General features: G+C 47.2%; 1 protein-coding gene across 1 annotated transcript in view; it reads left to right on the top strand.

The window, feature by feature from the left end:
• LOC136632239 (vomeronasal type-2 receptor 26-like) overlaps positions 1-19281 on the top strand; it is a 57307-nt gene extending 38026 nt beyond the window's left edge. Inside the window, exons 3-6 of the mRNA XM_066607399.1 lie at positions 15471-15594; positions 15832-16705; positions 18563-19001; positions 19195-19281. Coding sequence (XP_066463496.1) covers positions 15471-15594; positions 15832-16705; positions 18563-19001; positions 19195-19281 — 1524 coding nt within the window. The remainder of the gene's footprint in view (positions 1-15470; positions 15595-15831; positions 16706-18562; positions 19002-19194) is intronic.
• The last annotated feature ends 713 nt before the right edge of the window (positions 19282-19994 follow it).

Below are 19994 nucleotides of genomic sequence, written 5' to 3'. Positions count from 1 at the left end.
AAATTGCAAATGCTCCCAATTCACATACCAAAATACTTCTTCAAAAAATTAAATTCACTTTTCTCAAGTTTCTTTTGGAAATATAAACGACCCAAACTTGCGTACTCTCTAATGATCAAAAGAAGACAGTGGGGGGAGGGGGGGTTGGTCTTCCGGATACCTCGGAATATTATAATGCAATAAATTTAAATAGATGGCTGGAACTAATGTTTCCAATAAATAACCAAAAATTGAGAAAACTAGCGCAGCTCGCATATGGGAAAGAATTCTTAAGAATTCTAAAGATATGTGGTTTCCAAGCGCGAGATCATACAGGTCTAAAGAATATAACATCTTACTGCGGGGCATCTGCGAGAGCTGGGACTCAGCCCACAAAGTATTAGCAAATACACCCTCTCAAAATACACCACTAAAACTACTCCCATACATCAACAAACAACAAGAGACTCAAACACCATCAAATTTATGGAACATTTTTGAGGAGCACTCAATCCAAGACCCACAGAAGATTATTCATAAGGACCCAGTCTCCATAATACACACACTGGTGCCGATGAGAGACCTGCAGGTCTTACATATTTCACACCTCTTGGCAGTAATTTCAAATTTTAAAACAAAACACTTTTCAACAAGACCGCTGACGGACTCTGAAAAAATAATGAATAACAAAAACTAATCTGCTAGGAAAATATCCGCTCTGACCAAGATCCTCACAATACAATGCGCTATTAGCAGACCCACATAGATCTCTTTTTGGGAAAAAGAATTAAACATGAAGATTTCAGACACAGAAATCAAGGCAATCTTTAGAACCTCATATAGAGTTATTAAATAGGTGGCGCTCACTGATTAGACGTCCATAGATATCCCTGTGATGAAAACTGCAGTAGTAGAGATGTTTCTCTTGATGGAGTAAGAGGATATACCCAAATTCATGCAGACAATGTAGGTGCTGCAGAGCGACTTGAGGAGGCTCCAATCATGTGAATGGTGGAGTAAATATATATATATAGAAAGAGAAGAAGAAAAAAACCTCAGCGCTCAAAACATAAGGGTACAAACTGGTGGGAGATGTAAAAGTAATATGGCAGATGACTTACTTCACGGAGGCGTCCGTGCTTAGACGCCCCCAATCCCGACTGATGTATCAAAATACCGTCGGCAACAGTGGTAGGTTCCATGATTTATTAAATGATGTTAGACGCGTTTCGGCCATGCAATCCTTTGGCCTTCATCAAGTACAAAGCATAATAAAAAAACATACAGTATTTATAACAATAAAATAAGTACCTCCCCATATGGTGTGTGAGGTGGCGTCCGGATGACAGGTAATCACGTATGCACGTCAGTTGCGCCGCGCGATGACGCAGTGCGCTCTGGGTGACGTACTCCACGCCCCCAACTGTGTCACCACATCATGTGACCATTCTCCGGTATTCCCTGTGATCTTGCCGCGTCATTACGCGATGTGCTCATAGAGATCCCGAACACCACGTCATCACGTCCTTACGTCCCCATGTGACTACGTCACCACGTTCTCACGTGACCAGTGATGGTCCATACGTCCTCATGTGACCACTCACTTAATACACCCAGAGCGCGCTGCGTCATCACGCAACGCGACTGACGTGCATACGTGATTACCTGTCATCCGGAAGCCACCTCACACACCATATAGGGAGGTACTTATTTTATTGTTATAAATACTGTATGTTTTTTATTATGCTTTGTACTTGATGAAGGCCAAAGGATTGCATGGCCGAAACGCGTCTACCATCATTTAATAAATCGTGGAACCTACTACTGTTGCCGACGGTATTTTGATACATCAGCCAGGATTGGGGGTGTCTGAGCACGGACGCCTCCGTGAAGTAAGTCATCTGCCATATTACTTTTACATCTCCCACCAGTTTGTACCCTTATGTTTTGAGCGCTGAGGTTTTTTTCTTCTTCTCTTTCTATATATAGAACCTCAGAGAATAGAGATGAGCGAACGTACTCGTCCGAGCTTGATACTCGTTCGAGTATTAGCGTGTTCGAGATGCTCGTTACTCGAGACGAGTACCACGCGATGTTCGAGTTACTTTCACTTTCATCTCTGAGACGTTAGCGCGCTTTTCTGGCCAATAGAAAGACAGGGAAGGCATTACAACTTCCCCCTGCGACGTTCAAGCCCTATACCACCCCCCCTGCAGTGAGTGGCTGGCGAGATCAGGTGTCACCCGAGTATATAAATCGGTCCCTCCCGCGGCTCGCCACAGATGCATTCTGACAGAGATCAGGGAAAGTGCTGTCTTGCTGGAGTTGCAATAGGGAGAGTGTTAGGAATATTTTAGGCTTCAAGAACCCCAACGGTCCTTCTTAGGGCCACATCTAACCGTGTGCAGTAGTGTGGAGGCTGCTTTTAGCAGTGTTGCACATTCTTTTTTTTTTGTATATCGGCCGTGCAGAGCATTGCGCCCTGCAGTAATTATACATAGTCCAGGGCCAGTAGTGGTGAGGCAAGGACAGAAGACATATTTATTGAATATAGGCAGTGGGCCTTTCCAAAAACATTTGGGGAAAAAAATCTATTTGGGCTGCCTGTGACCGTCCTCAGTGTACTGGGTCTGTGCTGGGGGTAGTTGTCCTAATTGATACGCAGCCAGCTAAGTGTTACAGCAGGCTTGCGCAAAATTCTTTCCTGGCTCTGTGTTGGCTGTTACATCACCGCTGTATTCCAGTCCACAGTGCAACAGTCTGCAGTTATTTTACATACTCCAGGGCCAGTAGTGGTGACGCAGAGAGAGAAGACATATAGAGTGTATATAGGCAGTGGGCCTTCCAAAAACATTTGGGAAAAAAAATCTATTTGGGCTGCCTGTGACCGTCCTCAGTGTACTGGGTCTGTGCTGGGGGTAGTTGTCCTAATTCATACGCAGCCAGCTAAGTGTTACAGCAGGCTTGTGCAAAATTATTTCCTGGCTCTGCTGTGCGTTCCATAAGCGAAGTCAGCCTCCAACCACAGGCCAATAAGCGGCACATTTAATTACAGCGTTCTGTTTCTGCACTACTGGTAATACACCATGCTGAGGGGTGGGGGTAGGCCTAGAGGACGTGGACGCGGGCGAGGACGCGGAGGCCCAAGTCAGGGTGTGGGCACAGGCCGAGCTCCTGATCCAGGTGTATCGCAGCCGACTGCTGCGGGATTAGGAGAGAGGCACGTTTCTGGCGTCCCCACATTCATCTCACAATTAATGGGTCCACGCGGTAGACCTTTATTAGAAAATGAGCAGTGTGAGCAGGTCCTGTCGTGGATGGCAGAAAGTGCATCCAGCAATCTATCGACCACCCAGAGTTCTGCGCTGTCCACTGCTGCAACTCTGAATCCTCTGGCTGCTGCTCCTCCTTCCTCCCAGCCTCCTCATTCCATTACAATGACACATTCTGAGGAGCAGGCAGACTCCCAGGAACTGTTCTCGGGCCCCTGCCCAGAATGGGCAGCAAGGGTTCCGAATCCTCTCCCACTGGAGGAGTTTGTCGTGACCGATGCCCAACCTTTTGAAAGTTCCCGGGGTCCGGGGGATGAGGCTGGGGACTCCCGGCAACTGTCTCAAGACCTTTCAGTGGGTGAGGAGGACGATGATGATGAGACACAGTTATCTATCAGTGAGGTAGTAGTAAGGGCAGTAAGTTCGAGGGAGGAGCGCACAGAGGATTCGGAGGAAGAGCAGCAGGACGATGAGGTGACTGACCCCACCTGGTTTCCTACGCCTACTGAGGACAGGTCTTCAGAGGGGGAGGCAAGGGCAGCAGCAGGGCAGGTTGCAAGAGGCAGTGCGGTGTCCAGGGGTAGAGGCAGGGCCAGACCGAATAATCCACCAACTGTTTCCCAAAGTGCCCCCTCGCGCCATGCCATCCTGCAGAGGCCGAGGTGCTCAAAGGTCTGGCAGTTTTTCACTGAGAGTGCAGACGACCGACGAACAGTGGTGTGCAACCTGTGTCGCGCCAAGATCAGCCGGGGAGCCACCACCACCACCCTCACCACCACCAGCATGCGCAGACATATGATGGCCAAGCACCCCACAAGGTGGGACGAAGGCCGTTCACCGCCTCCGGTTTGCACCGCTGCCTCTCCCCCTGTGCCCCAACCTGCCACTGAGATCCAACCCCCCTCTCAGGACACAGGCACTACCGTCTCCTGGCCTGCACCCACACCCTCACCTCCGCTGTGCTCGTCCCCATCCACCAATGTCTCTCAGCGCACCGTCCAGCCGTCACTAGCGCAAGTGTTGGAGCACAAGCGCAAGTACGCCGCCACGCACCCGCACGCTCAAGCGTTAAACATGCACATAGCCAAATTTATCAGCCTGGAGATGCTGCCGTATAGGGTTGTGGAAACGGAGGCTTTCAAAGGTATGATGGCGGCGGCGGCCCCGCGCTACTCAGTTCCCAGTCGCCACTACTTTTCCCGATGTGCCGTCCCAGCCCTGCACGACCACGTCTCCCGCAACATTGTACGCGCCCTTTACCAACGCGGTTACTGCCAAGGTCCACTTAACAACGGACATGTGAACAAGCACAGGCGGGCAGGGCCACTATATCTCCCTGACGGCACATTGGGTGAATTTAGTGGAGGCTGGGACAGAGTCAGAGCCTGGGACTGCTCATGTCCTACCCACCCCCAGAATTGCGGGCCCCAGCTCGGTGGTGGTATCTGTGGCGGTGTATGCTTCCTCCACTAAACCACCCTCCTCCTCCTCCTCCGCAACCTCTGTCTCGCAATTAAGATGTGTCAGCAGCAGCACGTCGGCAGCAGTCGATGTCGCGCGGCGTGGCAGCACAGCGGTGGGCAAGCGTCAGCAGGCCGTGCTGAAACTACTTAGCTTAGGAGAGAAGAGGCACACGGCCCACGAACTGCTGCAGGGTCTGACAGAGCAGACTGACCGCTGGCTTGCGCCGCTGAGCCTCCAACCGGGCATGGTCGTGTGTGACAACGGCCATAACCTGGTGGCGGCTCTGCAGCTCGGCAGCCTCACGCACGTGCCATGCCTGGCCCACGTCTTTAATTTGGTGGTTCAGCGCTTTCTGAAAAGCTACCCACGCTTGTCAGACCTGCTCGGAAAGGTGCGCCGGCTCTGCGCACTTTTACGCAAGTCCCACATGGACGCTGCCACCCTGCGCACCCTGCAATATCGGTTTCATCTGCCAGTGCACCGACTGCTGTGCGACGTGCCCACACGGTGGAAATCCACGCTCCACATGTTGGCCAGGCTCTATGAGCAGCATAGAGCTATAGTGGAATACCAACTCCAACATGGGCGGCGCAGTGGGAGTCAGCCTCCTCAATTCTTTACAGAAGAGTGGGCCTGGTTGGCAGACATCTGCCAGTCCTTGGAAACTTTGAGGAGTCTACCCAGATGGTGAGCGGCGATGCTGCAATCATTAGCGTCACCATTCCTCTGCTATGCCTCTTGAGAAGTTCCCTGCAAAGCATAAAGGCAGACGCTTTGCGCTCGGAAACAGAGGCGGGGGAAGACAGTATGTCGCTGGATAGTCAGAGCACCCTCCTGTCTATATCTCAGCACATTGAGGAGGAGGAGGAGGAGCATGAGGAGGATGAGGAGGAGGCGGAAGAGACAGCTTGGCCCACTGCTGAGCGTACCAATGCTGCTTGCCTGTCATCCTTTCAGCGTATGTGGCCTGAGGAGGAGGAGGAGGATCCTGAAAGTGATCTTCCTAGTGAGGACAGCCATGTGTTGCGTACAGGTACCCTGGCACACATGGCTGACTTCATGTTAGGATGCCTTTCTCATGACCCTCGCGTTACACGCATTCTGGCCACTACGGATTACTGGGTGTACACACTGCTCGACCCACGGTATAAGGAGAACCTTTCCTCTCTCATACCCGAAGAGGAAAGGGGTTCGAGAGTGATGCTATACCACAGGACCCTGGCGGACAAACTGATGGTAAAATTCCCATCCGACAGCGCTAGTGGCCGAAGGCGCAGTTCCGAGGGCCAGGTAGCAGGGGAGGCGCAGAGATCAGGCAGCATGTACAGCGCAGGCAGGGGAACACTCTCTAAGGCCTTTGACAGCCTTCTGGCTCCCCAGCAAGACTGTGTCACCGCTCCCCAGTCAAGGCTGAGTCGGCGGGAGCACTGTAAAAGGATGGTGAGGGAGTACGTAGCCGATCGCACGACCGTCCTCCGTGACGCCTCTGCCCCCTACAACTACTGGGTGTCGAAGCTGGACACGTGGCCTGAACTCGCGCTGTATGCCCTGGAGGTGCTTGCTTGTCCTGCGGCTAGCGTCTTGTCAGAGAGGGTGTTTAGTGTGGCTGGGGGAATCATCACAGATAAGCACACCCGCCTGTCAACCGACAGTGCCGACAGGCTTACACTCATCAAGATGAACAAAGCCTGGATTTCCCCAGACTTCTCTTCTCCACCAGCAGACAGCAGCGATACCTAAACAATACCTAGGCTGCACCCGTGGATGGAAGCATTGTTCTCTATCACCATCAAAAACATGGACCTTTTAGCTTCATCAATCTGTGTATAATATTCATCCTCCTCCTCCTGCTCCTCCTCCTGAAACCTGACGTAATCACGCAGAATGGGCAATTTTTCTTAGGGCCACAAGGCTCAGTCATATAATTTTTGTAAACAATTTTTATACGTTTCAATGCTCATTAAAGCGTTGAAACTTGCACCTGAACCAATTTTTATTTTAACTGGGCTGCCTCCAGGCCTAGTTACCAATTAAGCCACATTAACCAAAGCGATTAATGGGTTTCACCTGCCCTCTTGGTTGGGCATGGGCAATTTTTCTGACATACATTAGTACTGTTGGTACACCAATTTTCTGGGGCCCTCGCCTACAGTGTAATCCAATTAATTTTTTGCCCACCTGCATTAAAGCTGACGTTACATCAGCTGTGTTGGGCAATGCAATGGGATATATTTATGTACCGTCGGTGGGTTCCAGGGAGCCACCCATGCTGTGGGTCCACAGGGAGTTGTAACTGCATGTGTCTACTTCTAAAGAACCCCAGTCTGACTGGGGCATGCAGTGTGGGCCGAAGCCCACCTGCATTTAATCGGACGTTACCTCAGCTGTGATGGGTACTGCAATGGGATACATTTATGTACAGCCGGTGGGTTCCAGGGAGCCACCCATGCTGTGGGTGCACACAGAATTCCCATTGCGGAGTTGTACCTGCCTGTGACTATTTATAAAAAACCGCGGTCTGACTGGGGCATGCAGACACCTTAACAGAATGAATAGTGTGTGGCACATAGGTTCCCCATTGCTATGCCCACGTGTGTAGCTCCTGATGGCGGTGGCACAGGATTATATTTCTCATTGCTTCTGTACAGCATTGTGGGCTATCGCCTCGCCCCTTTTAAAGAGGGTCGCTGCCTAACCGTGCCAACCCTCTGCAGTGTGTGCCTGCTGTTCCTCCTCATGGCAGACGCACTTATAAATAGACATGAGGGTGATGTGGCATGAGTGCAGCTGACGGCTGCGCAGGGACACTTTGGTGTGCGCTGTGGACACTGCGTCGTGCGGGGGGGGGGGGGGTAGGGTTGGGCAGCATGTAACCCAGGAGAAGTGGCAGCGGAGTGTCATGCAGGCAGTGATTGTGCTTTGTTGCAGGTAGTGTGGTGCTTAGCTAAGGTATGCATTGCTAATGAGGGCTTTTCAGAAGTAAAAATTGTTGGGGGGGGGGCACTCTTGCCGCTATTGTGGCTTAATAGTGGGACCTGGGAACTTGAGATGCAGCCCAACATGTAGCCCCTCGCCTGCCCTATCCGTTGCTGTGTCGTTCCCATCACTTTCTTGAATTGCCCAGATTTTCACAAATGAAAACCTTAGCAAGCATCTGCGATATACAAAAATGCTCGGGTCGCCCATTGACTTCAATGGGGTTCGTTACTCGAAACGAACCCTCGAGCATCGCGATAATTTCGTCCCGAGTAACGAGCACCCGAGCATTTTGGTGCTCGCTCATCTCTACAAGAGAACCATTACAAATAACTATCCAGATGGTATAAAACCTCTGAGTGGCTATTCACATATAAGTTGGTAGAATCAGACAAATGTTGGAGATGTCAAGAACAAACAGGATCAAACCTTCACATCTGGTGGAACTGTAATAAAATCAGAAACTTTTGGGAGGAAGTGGAGGGAGAAATGGAAAAGATCCTTAAACAAAAAATACAGGTAACCCCCGACAAAATTATTCTCCATAGACCACAAGAATCGTTCAATCCAAATAAAGTCAAGCTCTTATCATTTATGATAGCCGCAGCAAAAGCCCAACTTCCCCTGTGCTGGGGAAAATTAACCCCCCCTGCCATAGAGATGTGGAGAGACAAATTAAGCCAAATTTATCAGTTCGAAAAACTACTCAGCTGGTCAAACTTCTTCCACACTTCCTTTATTAAAACATGGGCTCCATGGGAAAAACACGCGACACATGCGACAAATCAAGGTGTGACAAATCAAGGATAAACAAAAAAATATTGTTTGAAACAAAAAAATATATGTACAATTCAAACCAGTGCTTCCCAAATTTCAAACCTCAAACATCCAGAAGATCCTCTAAGTCAATATAAAAAAGATTTCCGGTACCATTATACTACGTGAGCCAATGTTTGGTGAAGGATGAAATTCAAGGTGTTTAATAGAAACCCCTCCCTTCCGCCCCCTTCCCCCCCCCCACCCCGTACCCCCCCTTACTCTCTCTCTTCATACTAGTTACAGTATTACCTTTATAACAATGCTGAAATACAGGAATAACAAGTTACTGTTGAAAAATGATATTGCCATGCTCGTTTTCTCTCACATTATAAAAGGAAAAATAGACATGCACTGTTAAATTATATGAAGTTAACAAAGCTGTAACAAATGTTTTATACCATCAAAAATCTTTCAATAAAAAGTGATTTAACAAAAAAAAAGAAATGGTGTTGGGGTCTGCCTATACCGCTGCTACAGAACTGAAACTGGGGTCTGCCTATACTGCTGCTACATAAATGTTACTGGGGTCTGCCTATACTTCTGCCACATAAAGTTACAGGGGTCTGCCTATACTGCTGCTCCAAAAATGTTACTGGGGTCTGTCTATACTTCAACAACAGAAATGGTGTTGGGGTCTGCCTATACTACTGCAACAGAAATGATACTGGGGTCTGCCGATACTGCTGCTACATAACTGTTACTGGGGTCTGCCTATACTTCTGCCACATTAATGTTAAAGGGGTCTGCCTATACTGCTGCCACTTAAATGTTCCAGGAGTCTGCCTATATTTCTGCTACAAGAATGTTACTGGGGTCTGCCTATACTTCTGCCACGTAAATGTTACAGGGGGTCTGCATATACTTCTGCTACAAAAATGGTACTGGGGTCTGCCTATGCTTCTACTACAGAAATGTTACAGGGGTCTGCCTATACTTCTGCTGATGAAATGTTACTGGGGCCTGTCTATACTGTTACTACAGAAATGTTACTGGGGTCTCCCTAGACTTCTGCAACATAACTATTACCGGGGTCAGCTTACACATTTGCTACAGGAATATTACAGAGGTCTGTGTATACTATGGGTGCACTAAGTCTTCCCATCGCGGTGTTCTACCTATCTGGCCCCCAAACAACCATGACCGACTAGGGCATGGAGTGTGGGCCGCAGCCAACATGTACTTCCTGTCACGTAACCTCAGCTATCTGGGGCACTGCAATGGGATTTCTTTCTGTATCGTCTGTGTGTTCCTGCTAGCCACCCATGCTGTGGGTGCACACAGACTTGCCATAGCGGAGTTGTACCTGTCTGTCCCCAAAACACTGACAGACTTGGGTAGGGTGCAGAGTGCAGATGGTTTACCCCTTGCGTTGTCGATGAGGTATCCCACACCCAAACAGAATGACTAGTGTGTGGACACATGGAGTCCCCATTGCTATGTCACTCGCAGCACCTTGGGCCACACAAGGTGTTTGCTGGGACAGAGGCTGACCCAGGGCCCGCTCACATACTTCCCACACCAAGTATTGCTGCATTGTGGAGATGTGTATAAGTGCTGGGTTGGTAGCGGAGTCCCTTTTATGCCCACATTTGCAGCTCCTGGCGGAGGTGGCACAGGATTGGAATGAAGATCGAACATCAATCTATTATCAATTCTCAACAGCATTGTGGGCTATCGCCCCCCCCCCACCCTTGCAAAGAGGGTCGCTGCCTGGCTCTGCCAACCCTCTGCAGTGTGTGCCTCTGGTTCCTCCTCATGCCAGACGCACTTATAAACAGACATGAGGGTGGTGTGGCTATGAGGCCAGCGTGTGGCATGAGGGCAGCTGAAGGCTGCGCAGGGACACTTTTGTGTGCGCTGCGGACGCAGGGTCATGCGGTAGGTTGGGCAGCATGTAACCCAGAAGAAGAGGCAGTGGTGTGTCCTGCAGGCAGTGATTGTGCTTTGTTTGAGGTAGTGTGGTGCTTAGCTAAGGTGTGCCTTGCTAATGAGCTTTTGTCCGAAGTAAAAATTGTTAGGGGGGAGGGCCCACTCTTGCCGCTGTTGTGGCTTAATAGTGAGACCTGGGAACTTGAGATGCAGCCCTGCATGTTGCCCCTCGCCTGCCCTATCCGTTTCTGTGTTGTTTCCATCACTTTTGTAGGTTTTGCAGATTTACACAAATGAAAACCTTAGCAAGCATGGGTCATATACAAAAATGCTTGAGTCACCCATTGACTTCAATGGGGTTCGAAACTTGAAACGAACTCTTGAGCATCACGGAAAGCTCGACTTGAGCAACGAGCACCCGAGCATTTTGGTGCTCGATCATCTGTAGCAGGAACCAATCACTTTGGTCTCTGCAGGTTACTAAGCCAAAGGCAACTTTGGCATTAGATACTACTGCGCATGCGCAGTTCTGCCGCTATTATCGGCACTTTTGGGGACTCTTGGGGACTATTTTCATCTCCCCTCACGGATCCGATCCTTGAGGGCAGATGAAACTTTACAACTTTGATCTTTTTAAAAACTTTTTCGTGATCGCTGCGATCACGGAAGCGGGGGACTGCTCACTGCCGTCCCTGCTAACGTCTACTGGCGCTCGGCTATCTGTTAATAGCCGTGAGCCAGGAGATTTTAAATCTCCTGGGCGATCCGGGCTTCTGCGCATGCTCTGCCATTCTTCTTTGTGCGCATGCGCAGAAGACCGTGGCAAGGGCAGATCGCCACGGGACATCTCGGAGGATGGGGGTGAGTATTTTCACCTCCCCTTATGGATCCGATCCATGAGGGCAGGTGAAACTTTTACTTTTTTAAACTTTTGAAAACTTTTTTGTGATCGCCGTTTACCACCAGTAAATGGCGATCACTGGTCCAGGGACTGGTCACCGCAGTCCGCGGTGGCATCGCCTGTCTCTCGGCTACCTGCAGGTAGCCAAGAGACGGGAAATTTAAAATTTCCGGGCGATCATGGCATCTGCGCATGCGCCGCCATTTTTCTCCTGGCGCGCATTCGCAGAATATGGCGGGAGGTCTGTATTATCGCCGGGGACCGCGGTGAGTAGTTTCAGCGCCCCTCATGGTTGCGATCCATTAGGGGAGCTGAAACTTCATCTTTTTTAAACTTTTTATTTACTTTATTGCGATCGGCGCTGGAGGGGACTGCCCGCTGCCGAGGATGACAGCTCCATGCTGTTGGCTACCTGCGGGCACCGACAGCATGGAGCTGTCACGTCCAGAGCCTGAGGGGCTTAAATCCAAAGAGGATGCATATTTCTACGTCCTCTAGGATTAACCCCTTAGTGACGGCGCTATCGTAAAACTACGTCCTGCTGTTGCAGGACGTGTATGGAGGGAGGTAGCGCCGCTATCTCCCTCCATACAGTGTGGGCGTCAGCTGTTTATTACAGCTGACACCCGCGTGCAATAGCCGCGCTCGGCCGTTCGCGGCTATTAACCCTTGACAGCGGCATTTAAATCCCCCGAACGCTGTTCGGGGGTCCGGCACGGCCCCCCCGCGGTGAGATCGGGGGAGCTGTGCAGGTGTCATGGCAGCCGGGGGCCTAATGAATGGCCCCAGGGCTGCCTTAACACACAGGGTGGCTTGATAGACTGCCTGTCAAAAAGCAGTATGACGTAATGGTATAGCATTACGTCATACTGCAGGAGCGATCAAAGCAATGCATGTTAAAGTCCCCCAGGGGGACTTCAAAGCAATGTAAAAAAAAGAATCAATAAAGTTTTTTTAATTGTCAAAAAAAAAAAGTTATAAAAGTTTAAATCACCCCCCTTTTGCCATATCTATTATTAAAAAATCTAAATCATAAAATAAAAATATGTTTTTGGTATTGCCGCGTCCGTAAAAGTCCGATCTATCAAAGTAGTGCATTACTTTTTCTGCACAGTGAACGTCGTCCGAAAAAAACAATAAAGAATGCCAGAAATACACTTTTTTAGTTACCCTGTCTCCCAGAAAAAACGCAATAAAAAGCGATCAAAAAGTCGTATGTATTGCAAATTGATACTATCGAAAACTACAGGACATCCCGCAAAAAATGAGCCCTTGCTCAACTACGTCGACAGAAAAATAAAAAAGGTATTGCGCGCACAAAATGACCGCAGAAAATAATTGAAAAAACTTTAATATCTTAAAAAAAAAATACAAGTACTACAGCAAAAACAATACTATATAAGTTTGGTATGGTAGTAATCGTACTGACCCATAGAATAAAAATATCAGGTCGTTTTTGTTGCAGTTTGTGCGCCGTAGAAACAGGAAGCACCGAAAGTTGGTGGAATGTCGTTTTTTTTCCATTTCTCTCCGCTTAGAATTTTTCAGTTTATTATATGGTACAATAAGTAGTGCCATTGAAAAACACAACTCATCCCACGAAAAACAAGCCCTCATACAGCGACGTCGATGGATAAATAAAGGAGCTACGATTTTTTAAAAGGGAGTAGGAAAAAACAAAAATGGAGAAAAGCAAAAAAGCTCCGTCACTAAGGGGTTAAAGGGGTTGTCCCGCGGCAGCAAGTGGGGTTATACACTTCTGTATGGCCATATTAATGCACTTTGTAATATACATCGTGCATTAATTATGAGCCATACAGAAGTTATTCACTTACCTGCTCCGTTGCTGGCGTCCCCGTCTCCATGGTGCCGTCTAATTTCAGCGTCTAATCGCCCGATTAGACGCGCTTGTGCAGTCCGGTCTTCTCCCTTCTGAATGGGGCCGCTCGTGTGGGAGAGCTGGTCCTCGTAGCTCCGCCCCATCACGTGTGCCTATTCCAGCCAATCAGGAGGCTGGAATCGGCAATGGACTGCACAGAGCCCACGGTGCACCATGGGAGAAGACCCGCGGTGCATCGTGGGTGACGATCCTGGCGGCCATCTTAGTAAGGTAAGGAAGAAGTCGCCGCAGTGCGGGGATTCGGGTAAGTACTAAACGTTTTTTTTTTTTTAACACATGCATTGGGTTTGTCTCGCGCCGAACGGGGGGCCTATTGAATAAAAAAAAAAACCGTTTCGGCGCGGGACAACCCCTTTAAAGCCCACTTAGGCAGGACGCAAAAAGGCAATGGGACCGTCACTAAGGAGTTAAAGGCTTAATGCTACTAATAACATTTAGGGTATATTCAACTTCTGCTTGTATCATTGTAAGTATATCTGCCCTAATAGGTCTCTGACACCATAAATATACCCACATTGCAAATGTGATGCCCTTTATGCAAATTTTTGTTCTTAACTTGATTTGCAATGCACTCATTATGTTTGTCAAGTACATAATTATGTCATTTTAGCATCATACTCCAATAGTATTTAAATAAATAGAACCCAATATTTTGAATACATCATGTACTTGCGTTGAATGCATCTAGAACATATCTATATATATAAAGCTGAAAGCCCTCACTGACTGACTCACTGACTCACTGACTGACTCGCCAAAAGTTCTCCAACTTCCCGATATCGTAGAAACATGAATTTTGGCATGAGCATAGATTATCTCCAAAATAGGAAAAGTAATTGGGTCCCAACTCGATCATTCAATTCTAGCGCAAAAGAATTGGCGTCGAAATTTTACGTACATAATCTAAATCTGTCACTTCCCAATGCCTTAGAAACTTAAAATTTGGCACGGGCATTGATTATGACATAAATAGGAAAAGCTAATGGGTCCCAACTTGATTACTCAATTCTATGCGCAAAAGAATTAGCGTCCAAATTTTACATACGGAATCTAATTTTCTCACTTTCCGGTGTCACAGAAACGGGAAATTTGGCACAAGCATTGATACACTTACCTGCTCCGTTGCTGGCGTCCTCGTCTCCATGGTGCCGTCTAACGCTGTCTTCTCCTTCCATTTAGATGCTCTTGCACTGTGCGGTCTTCTGCTGTGTTCAATGGAGCCGCTCCGGCGTGCTCGCGCCGCCGAGGTCTTCTGCGCATGCGCAGACCAGCTCTCCGGTGCGAGCACGCCACTGGTTGTCAATAAACAAGTTGTATCATGTGATACATATCCAATGTAAAAGTTGACAATAGCCATAATGTATCATATGCGATACAGACACAAATTTGCATTAAAACTCAAAAATCATCAATAAAGGAATTTTAGTGTAATAATTGTGTTTCTGGGGGAATTTTATCAGCTAAAATTTTTTGTCATGTTTTTGGAAGTTCATTCAATGACGGGCTAAAAAAGACTTCAAACCAAACTGATACAATATTTAGTTTTCTTCTCTTATAATAGTCTAAGAGCAAACAAAACATAATGAACAGGAAAAGGCCAAATGTAAATAACAAGCTAAGGGCGAGCACCCACTGGCGTTTTTTTACCTGCGTTTTGCGTTTTGCGTTTTTCCTGCACAGGCATAGAGATAACATGTGTTCCTGTCCACTGGCGTTTTTTTTGCGTTGCGTTTGCGTTTTTAACATAGGAACTGTCAGTTGCATATGTGTCCTTATTTTTCTCCTAATGCACCCATGAAAGTCAATGGAAATTAATGGAAAAGCCGCGAAAACGCCGCGTTTTTTTCCCGCGGAAAACGCAAACGCCAGTGGGTGCTCGCCCTAAGGGTGCTTTTAGACGGAACAATTATTGTTCAAACAATTATTGAATCATTCAAAAATGAACAATAATTGTTCAATGAAAACGCGGCCAACAACTGAATGAAGAATGATAATGTGTTCACTTGTCATTCGGTGTTCATTTTATGCAGGTATAAGCATTATCATACATCATTTGCGAGCCATTCCGTGTGTTCAGTACTTTGTAAACCGTTCACATGTATTCCCAATCGACCCTGACAGACCAATGATAGACTGAATGAAATGTGATAAAAATGTAAACCATAAATTGTACATGTAGAAGGATGTCATTTGAAAAGAAAAGTCTTGTTCCCTTGTTCTAACGATGAATTCCTATGTGTAAATGAATCCTAAACAAGGAGCAACCTTGGAAATTCTCCATATATCACAGATACCACGTTCTGCCTGCAGTGAGAGTTGTCTACCCGGATACAGGAAAGTCCCATGGGAAGGAAAACAAAAATGCTGCTACTACTGCGTCCCCTGTGCAGAAGGCAAGATCTCCAACCAGACTGGTGAGTAATAGACATTTATCAGTTGTCTTGTGTTACTCTGTAGGGCCGCTAATTATTGATTATATTAATATACAACGTGTACCGAGTGTGATTTATATAAAAGATAATTTACAGGGTGAATGTCATACACAATCCTGTTAGCTGAGATGTGGTTGTGGTCTTGTCTGCTGGAATACTTATTTATTCTAGTAATTAATATTATCTATTTTGACTCGCCATAAATGTCCCATTTTTCAGATATGGAGAGATGTTTGGAGTGTCCTGAAGACCGCTGGCCTAATGAGAGAAGAGACACCTGTATCCCAAGACCAATTGAGTTTCTGTCCTATGAAGACACATTAGGATTATCTCTCGTCATTATCAATCTCTTCTTCTGTTTTGTGACTGTCGTTGTGTTGGGGATATATATAAAACACAAGGACACTTCAATAGTGAAAGCCAATAACCAGAACCTGAGCTACATCCTGCTCCTCTCTCTACTCTTCTTATTTCTATGTCCTCTCTTATTCATTGGACAGCCCACAAGGATCTCGTGTCTGCTACGACAGGTGGGAACTGGGATCATTCATAGTCTTGCAGTTTCTTCCATTTTAGCTAAAACAGTCACTGTAGTCTTGGCTTTTCATGCCATCCAACCTGGGAGAAGACTGAGGAGGTGGTTGGGAAGATATCTGTCCACATCCTTACTCATTACTGGTACAACAGGAGAGGTTCTGATTTGTGTCTTCTGGTTGTCTTTCTCTCCGCCATTCCCAGATTATAACACTGCAGTAGAGGTTGGGAAGATAATCTTACAATGTAATGAGGGATCTGTCATTGCTTTCTACATGGTCCTCAGCTACACTGGATTCCTGGTTGTGTTGAGCTTTATTATAGCATTTCTAGCCAGGAAGCTTCCAGACGTCTTCAATGAGGCTCAGTACATCTCCTTCAGCATGCTGGTCTTCTGCAGTGTGTGGATCTCCTTCATCCCGGCCTATCTCAGCACCAAGGGGAAATACATGGTGGCTGTGGAAGTTTTTGCCATCTCAGCTTCCAGTGCTGGACTCCTGGGCTGCATCTTCATCCCCAAATGTTACATTATCCTGCTGAGACCAGAGCTGAACACAAAGTTCAACAAAATTTTGGGACAAAGAAAGAGTATAAAGCATACGTTGTAGCTCCTATTCTCACTTCTTTCCATGGCCGTGTTTTTCAGCTTCTTATTTGCCTGTTTTGCCGTACTGTAACATTTAGAACAGTTTGTTGGTCTGATCAGACAAATAACCTCTATTTGTTGTCTTCGCTCTTTGTACACAATAAAGTTACTGCACTTTTAGTCTAATAATAATTCTCAACCAATATAAAAATATACAATAATAAAAACAGTGACAATGTTCCAAAGAAAATTAAGGAGAGAGACATAGAAAGAGAGACACATACAGCAGACAAGACAAAGAGTGCAGCTGCATGTGGGAGTGGGGAGACAAGGCAACGAGTGAAGCTGAATGTGAGGAAAGAATAGACACAGCGATACACACAGACACACGCTTACATGGCAAGCAGCTAGGAAAGACAGAAGCAGTCAGCAGAGAGAACCATAGAAGGAAAAATATGAAGAGTAACACAGAGAAACAGAGTAAAAGAGACAGAGAGAGAAACAGAGCAAAAGAGACAGAGAGAGACACAGAGAGATAGATACACAGCGATGCACACAGACACACACACACATTTCAAGCAGTTAGGAAAGACAGAGGCAGTCAGCAAAGAGAGAGACGTAGAAGGAAAAATATAAAGCATAACAAAGAGAAACAGAGCAAAAGAGACAGAGATAGATACACAGCGATACAGGGAGAGAGGTACATACACAGAGAGTGACAGAGAGACACACAGACACACACACACATTTCAAGCAGTTAGGAAAGACAGAGGCAGTCAGCAGAGAGGGAAGGAAAAATATAAAGAGTAATGAAGTTAAACAGAGCAACTTTCAGCATGGACTCTTTGCCTGGTCAGATGGCTTGATAAAGGCCGATGTGTGGTCGAAAAGTTGCCTGAATTGGCTACATGGATCAATAAAGTTTTTTTCTTTTTTTTGAGTAACTGATTGCACTCATATATGCTGCCACACATACATATTCTATTTATAAGGCTGGCAGTGAGGTCCATTCACTGCCAGTTATAGGTTTCTGTTCACTGTGCTAGCTTCCTGCCTCTGTCAATCTCCTGTGTTTTCAGCTGTATTATATCTGCCAGGTTATCCCATTTGCCTCGGTCTGCGTGTATTTCTGTTGGTTCTCCATCTGCCCTTCCTGTCAGTATTCTACCCTGTTACATCTTGGTACGCCAGTCCCCCCTCTCGGTCCTTAGTGAGAGCAGGGACTGCCGCCAAGTTGCCTGCCTGGGGTTCATCAGGAGTGAAGGCAAGTAGACAGTGACAGGGGTTGTGGGTAGGTTCTAGGGCAACCTAGACTGGCGTATCATTGGGTAGGATACTGTAACATAATAACTGTCCCTTAAAATTACCATGTGGGTTTTGTTTTGCTCTCCAAAGGAGACTATGAGTGTCCTTGCTAATCAGTTGCAGGATCTAGTGGGTGTGATCCAATGCCTGTCCGTCGTATGGTGGATCAGGAGCAGCGGGTGTTGGCGCAGGTTCCTGCCGCCCCATCTATCCCTGAGCCCAAGTGTCCCACCCTGAGGTGTTTTCCAGGGAGAGAAGCAAGTTTTTTGTTTTTTAGCAGGCATGTACACTATATTTCCGGTTGCAGTCCCAGAAGGTGGAATTGATTCTGTTCTTACTGCGGGGTCCCCCAGACATGGGCCTACTCCTTACCCGAGAGTTCGGCTTGTCTACATCTTTTGATTAGTTTTTTCAGGAACTAGGAGGTATTTCTGATGAGCAGGACCGGGCGGGGTTAGCATTATCTCACCTCATAGCTTTGCGTCAGGGGCAGCAGTGTGCTAAAGACTCTTGCTCTAATTTTAGACAGTATGCCGGTGAAACTTCCTGGAACTATGGCGCCCTCAAAGATGTGTTTTTGTTGGGTCTTTCTGATGCTGTCAAGGATCTAATTATTTCACATGCCGCTCCCGTAGCACTTAAAGAGGCGATGGAATTGGCAGTAAAGGCTGACAGGAGACTGAGATCTAGAGAAAAGGAATGTCGGGCCTGTAAAATTAGGGAGTCCTGTAGATCCGTTCCCATTTCCCCCATGTCAACTCCTGGGGCCGAGCCTATGGAAGTGGACCAGCTAAGTCCCGGGGAACGGCGACAGTTCCGGATGACTCACTGTCTTTGCCTCTACTGTGAAGAAGCCGGACATGGGGTAGCAACCTGTCCACAGAAGCAACGGCAACATCAGTCTGAACTGGCGGAAAAATTTCAGATCCTGGGCACTTGTCAGAAGGGTCGCCTAGGATCACAGGTACTCCCTAGGTTGTTGGTGCCTTGTCAGGTTGGCTTCCAGATTTTATTCTGTCCGGTCAAGCTTATATTGATTCGGGTGCTGCTGCCAATCTGATTAATTTAAATTTTGTCAGACCTCTGATGACCGAATTTTCCATGCTAAAGCCCCCCATACGCTTCATCAACTTTGTAATGCCCCCACTGTGTTCCAGGGTTTTATGAATGCGGTCTTCCACGACTTCCTGGGGGTATTTCTGGCCATTTATCTTGATGACATTCTGGTGTATTCTCCAGACTGAGACTCACATGTGTGGCACCTGAGGTTGGTTCTGACCCGTTTGTGCAAGTATCAACTTTTTATCAAGTTGGAGAAATGTACATTTGGTTCTAAACAAGTATCTTTTTTTCTGGGTTATGTGGTCTCCCCCATGGAGATTTGGATCGAGTCTGATAAAGTAGCAGCAATCTCCCAATGGGTCAGACCAGACAACCTTGAGGCTCTTCAGCGATTTATGGGTTTCGCAAATTTTTACCGTACATTCATTAAGAATTACTCGGTTATCGCACATTGACCGATCTGACTAAGAAGGGGGCTGATTTGGAAAATGGTCGCCTGCGGCCCTAGAGGCCTTTAGTCTTCTAAAAAGAAGCGTTCACTACTGCCCCGGAGCTAATTTAGCCGGACGCGCTACTACCCTTTTTCATTGAAGTAGATGCTTCTGAAGTGGGGGAGGGAGATGTATTGTCTCAGGAAGTCAGTGGGAGATCCGGGTATAGTCCATGTGCGTTCTTTTCGCGGAAGTTTAGTTCACTAAAACGCAAGTACGACGTGGGTAACCGTGAGTTACTGGTGATCAAATGGGCTTTAGAAGAGTGGCGACACCATCTTGAGGGGGCTACACACCCCATTCTGTGTATACTGATCAAAGTATTTCCATTCTTTTGTGTATACGGTTAGCATTCTCGCTTTCTTACAGCAATCCCTACTCCATCTGTCTGTCCTGCAGCTGAT

Source organism: Eleutherodactylus coqui, chromosome 1, assembly GCF_035609145.1.
Source record: "Eleutherodactylus coqui strain aEleCoq1 chromosome 1, aEleCoq1.hap1, whole genome shotgun sequence".
Classification (NCBI taxonomy): Eukaryota; Metazoa; Chordata; class Amphibia; order Anura; family Eleutherodactylidae; genus Eleutherodactylus; species Eleutherodactylus coqui.
This window is presented reverse-complemented; position numbering and strand designations above follow the sequence as displayed.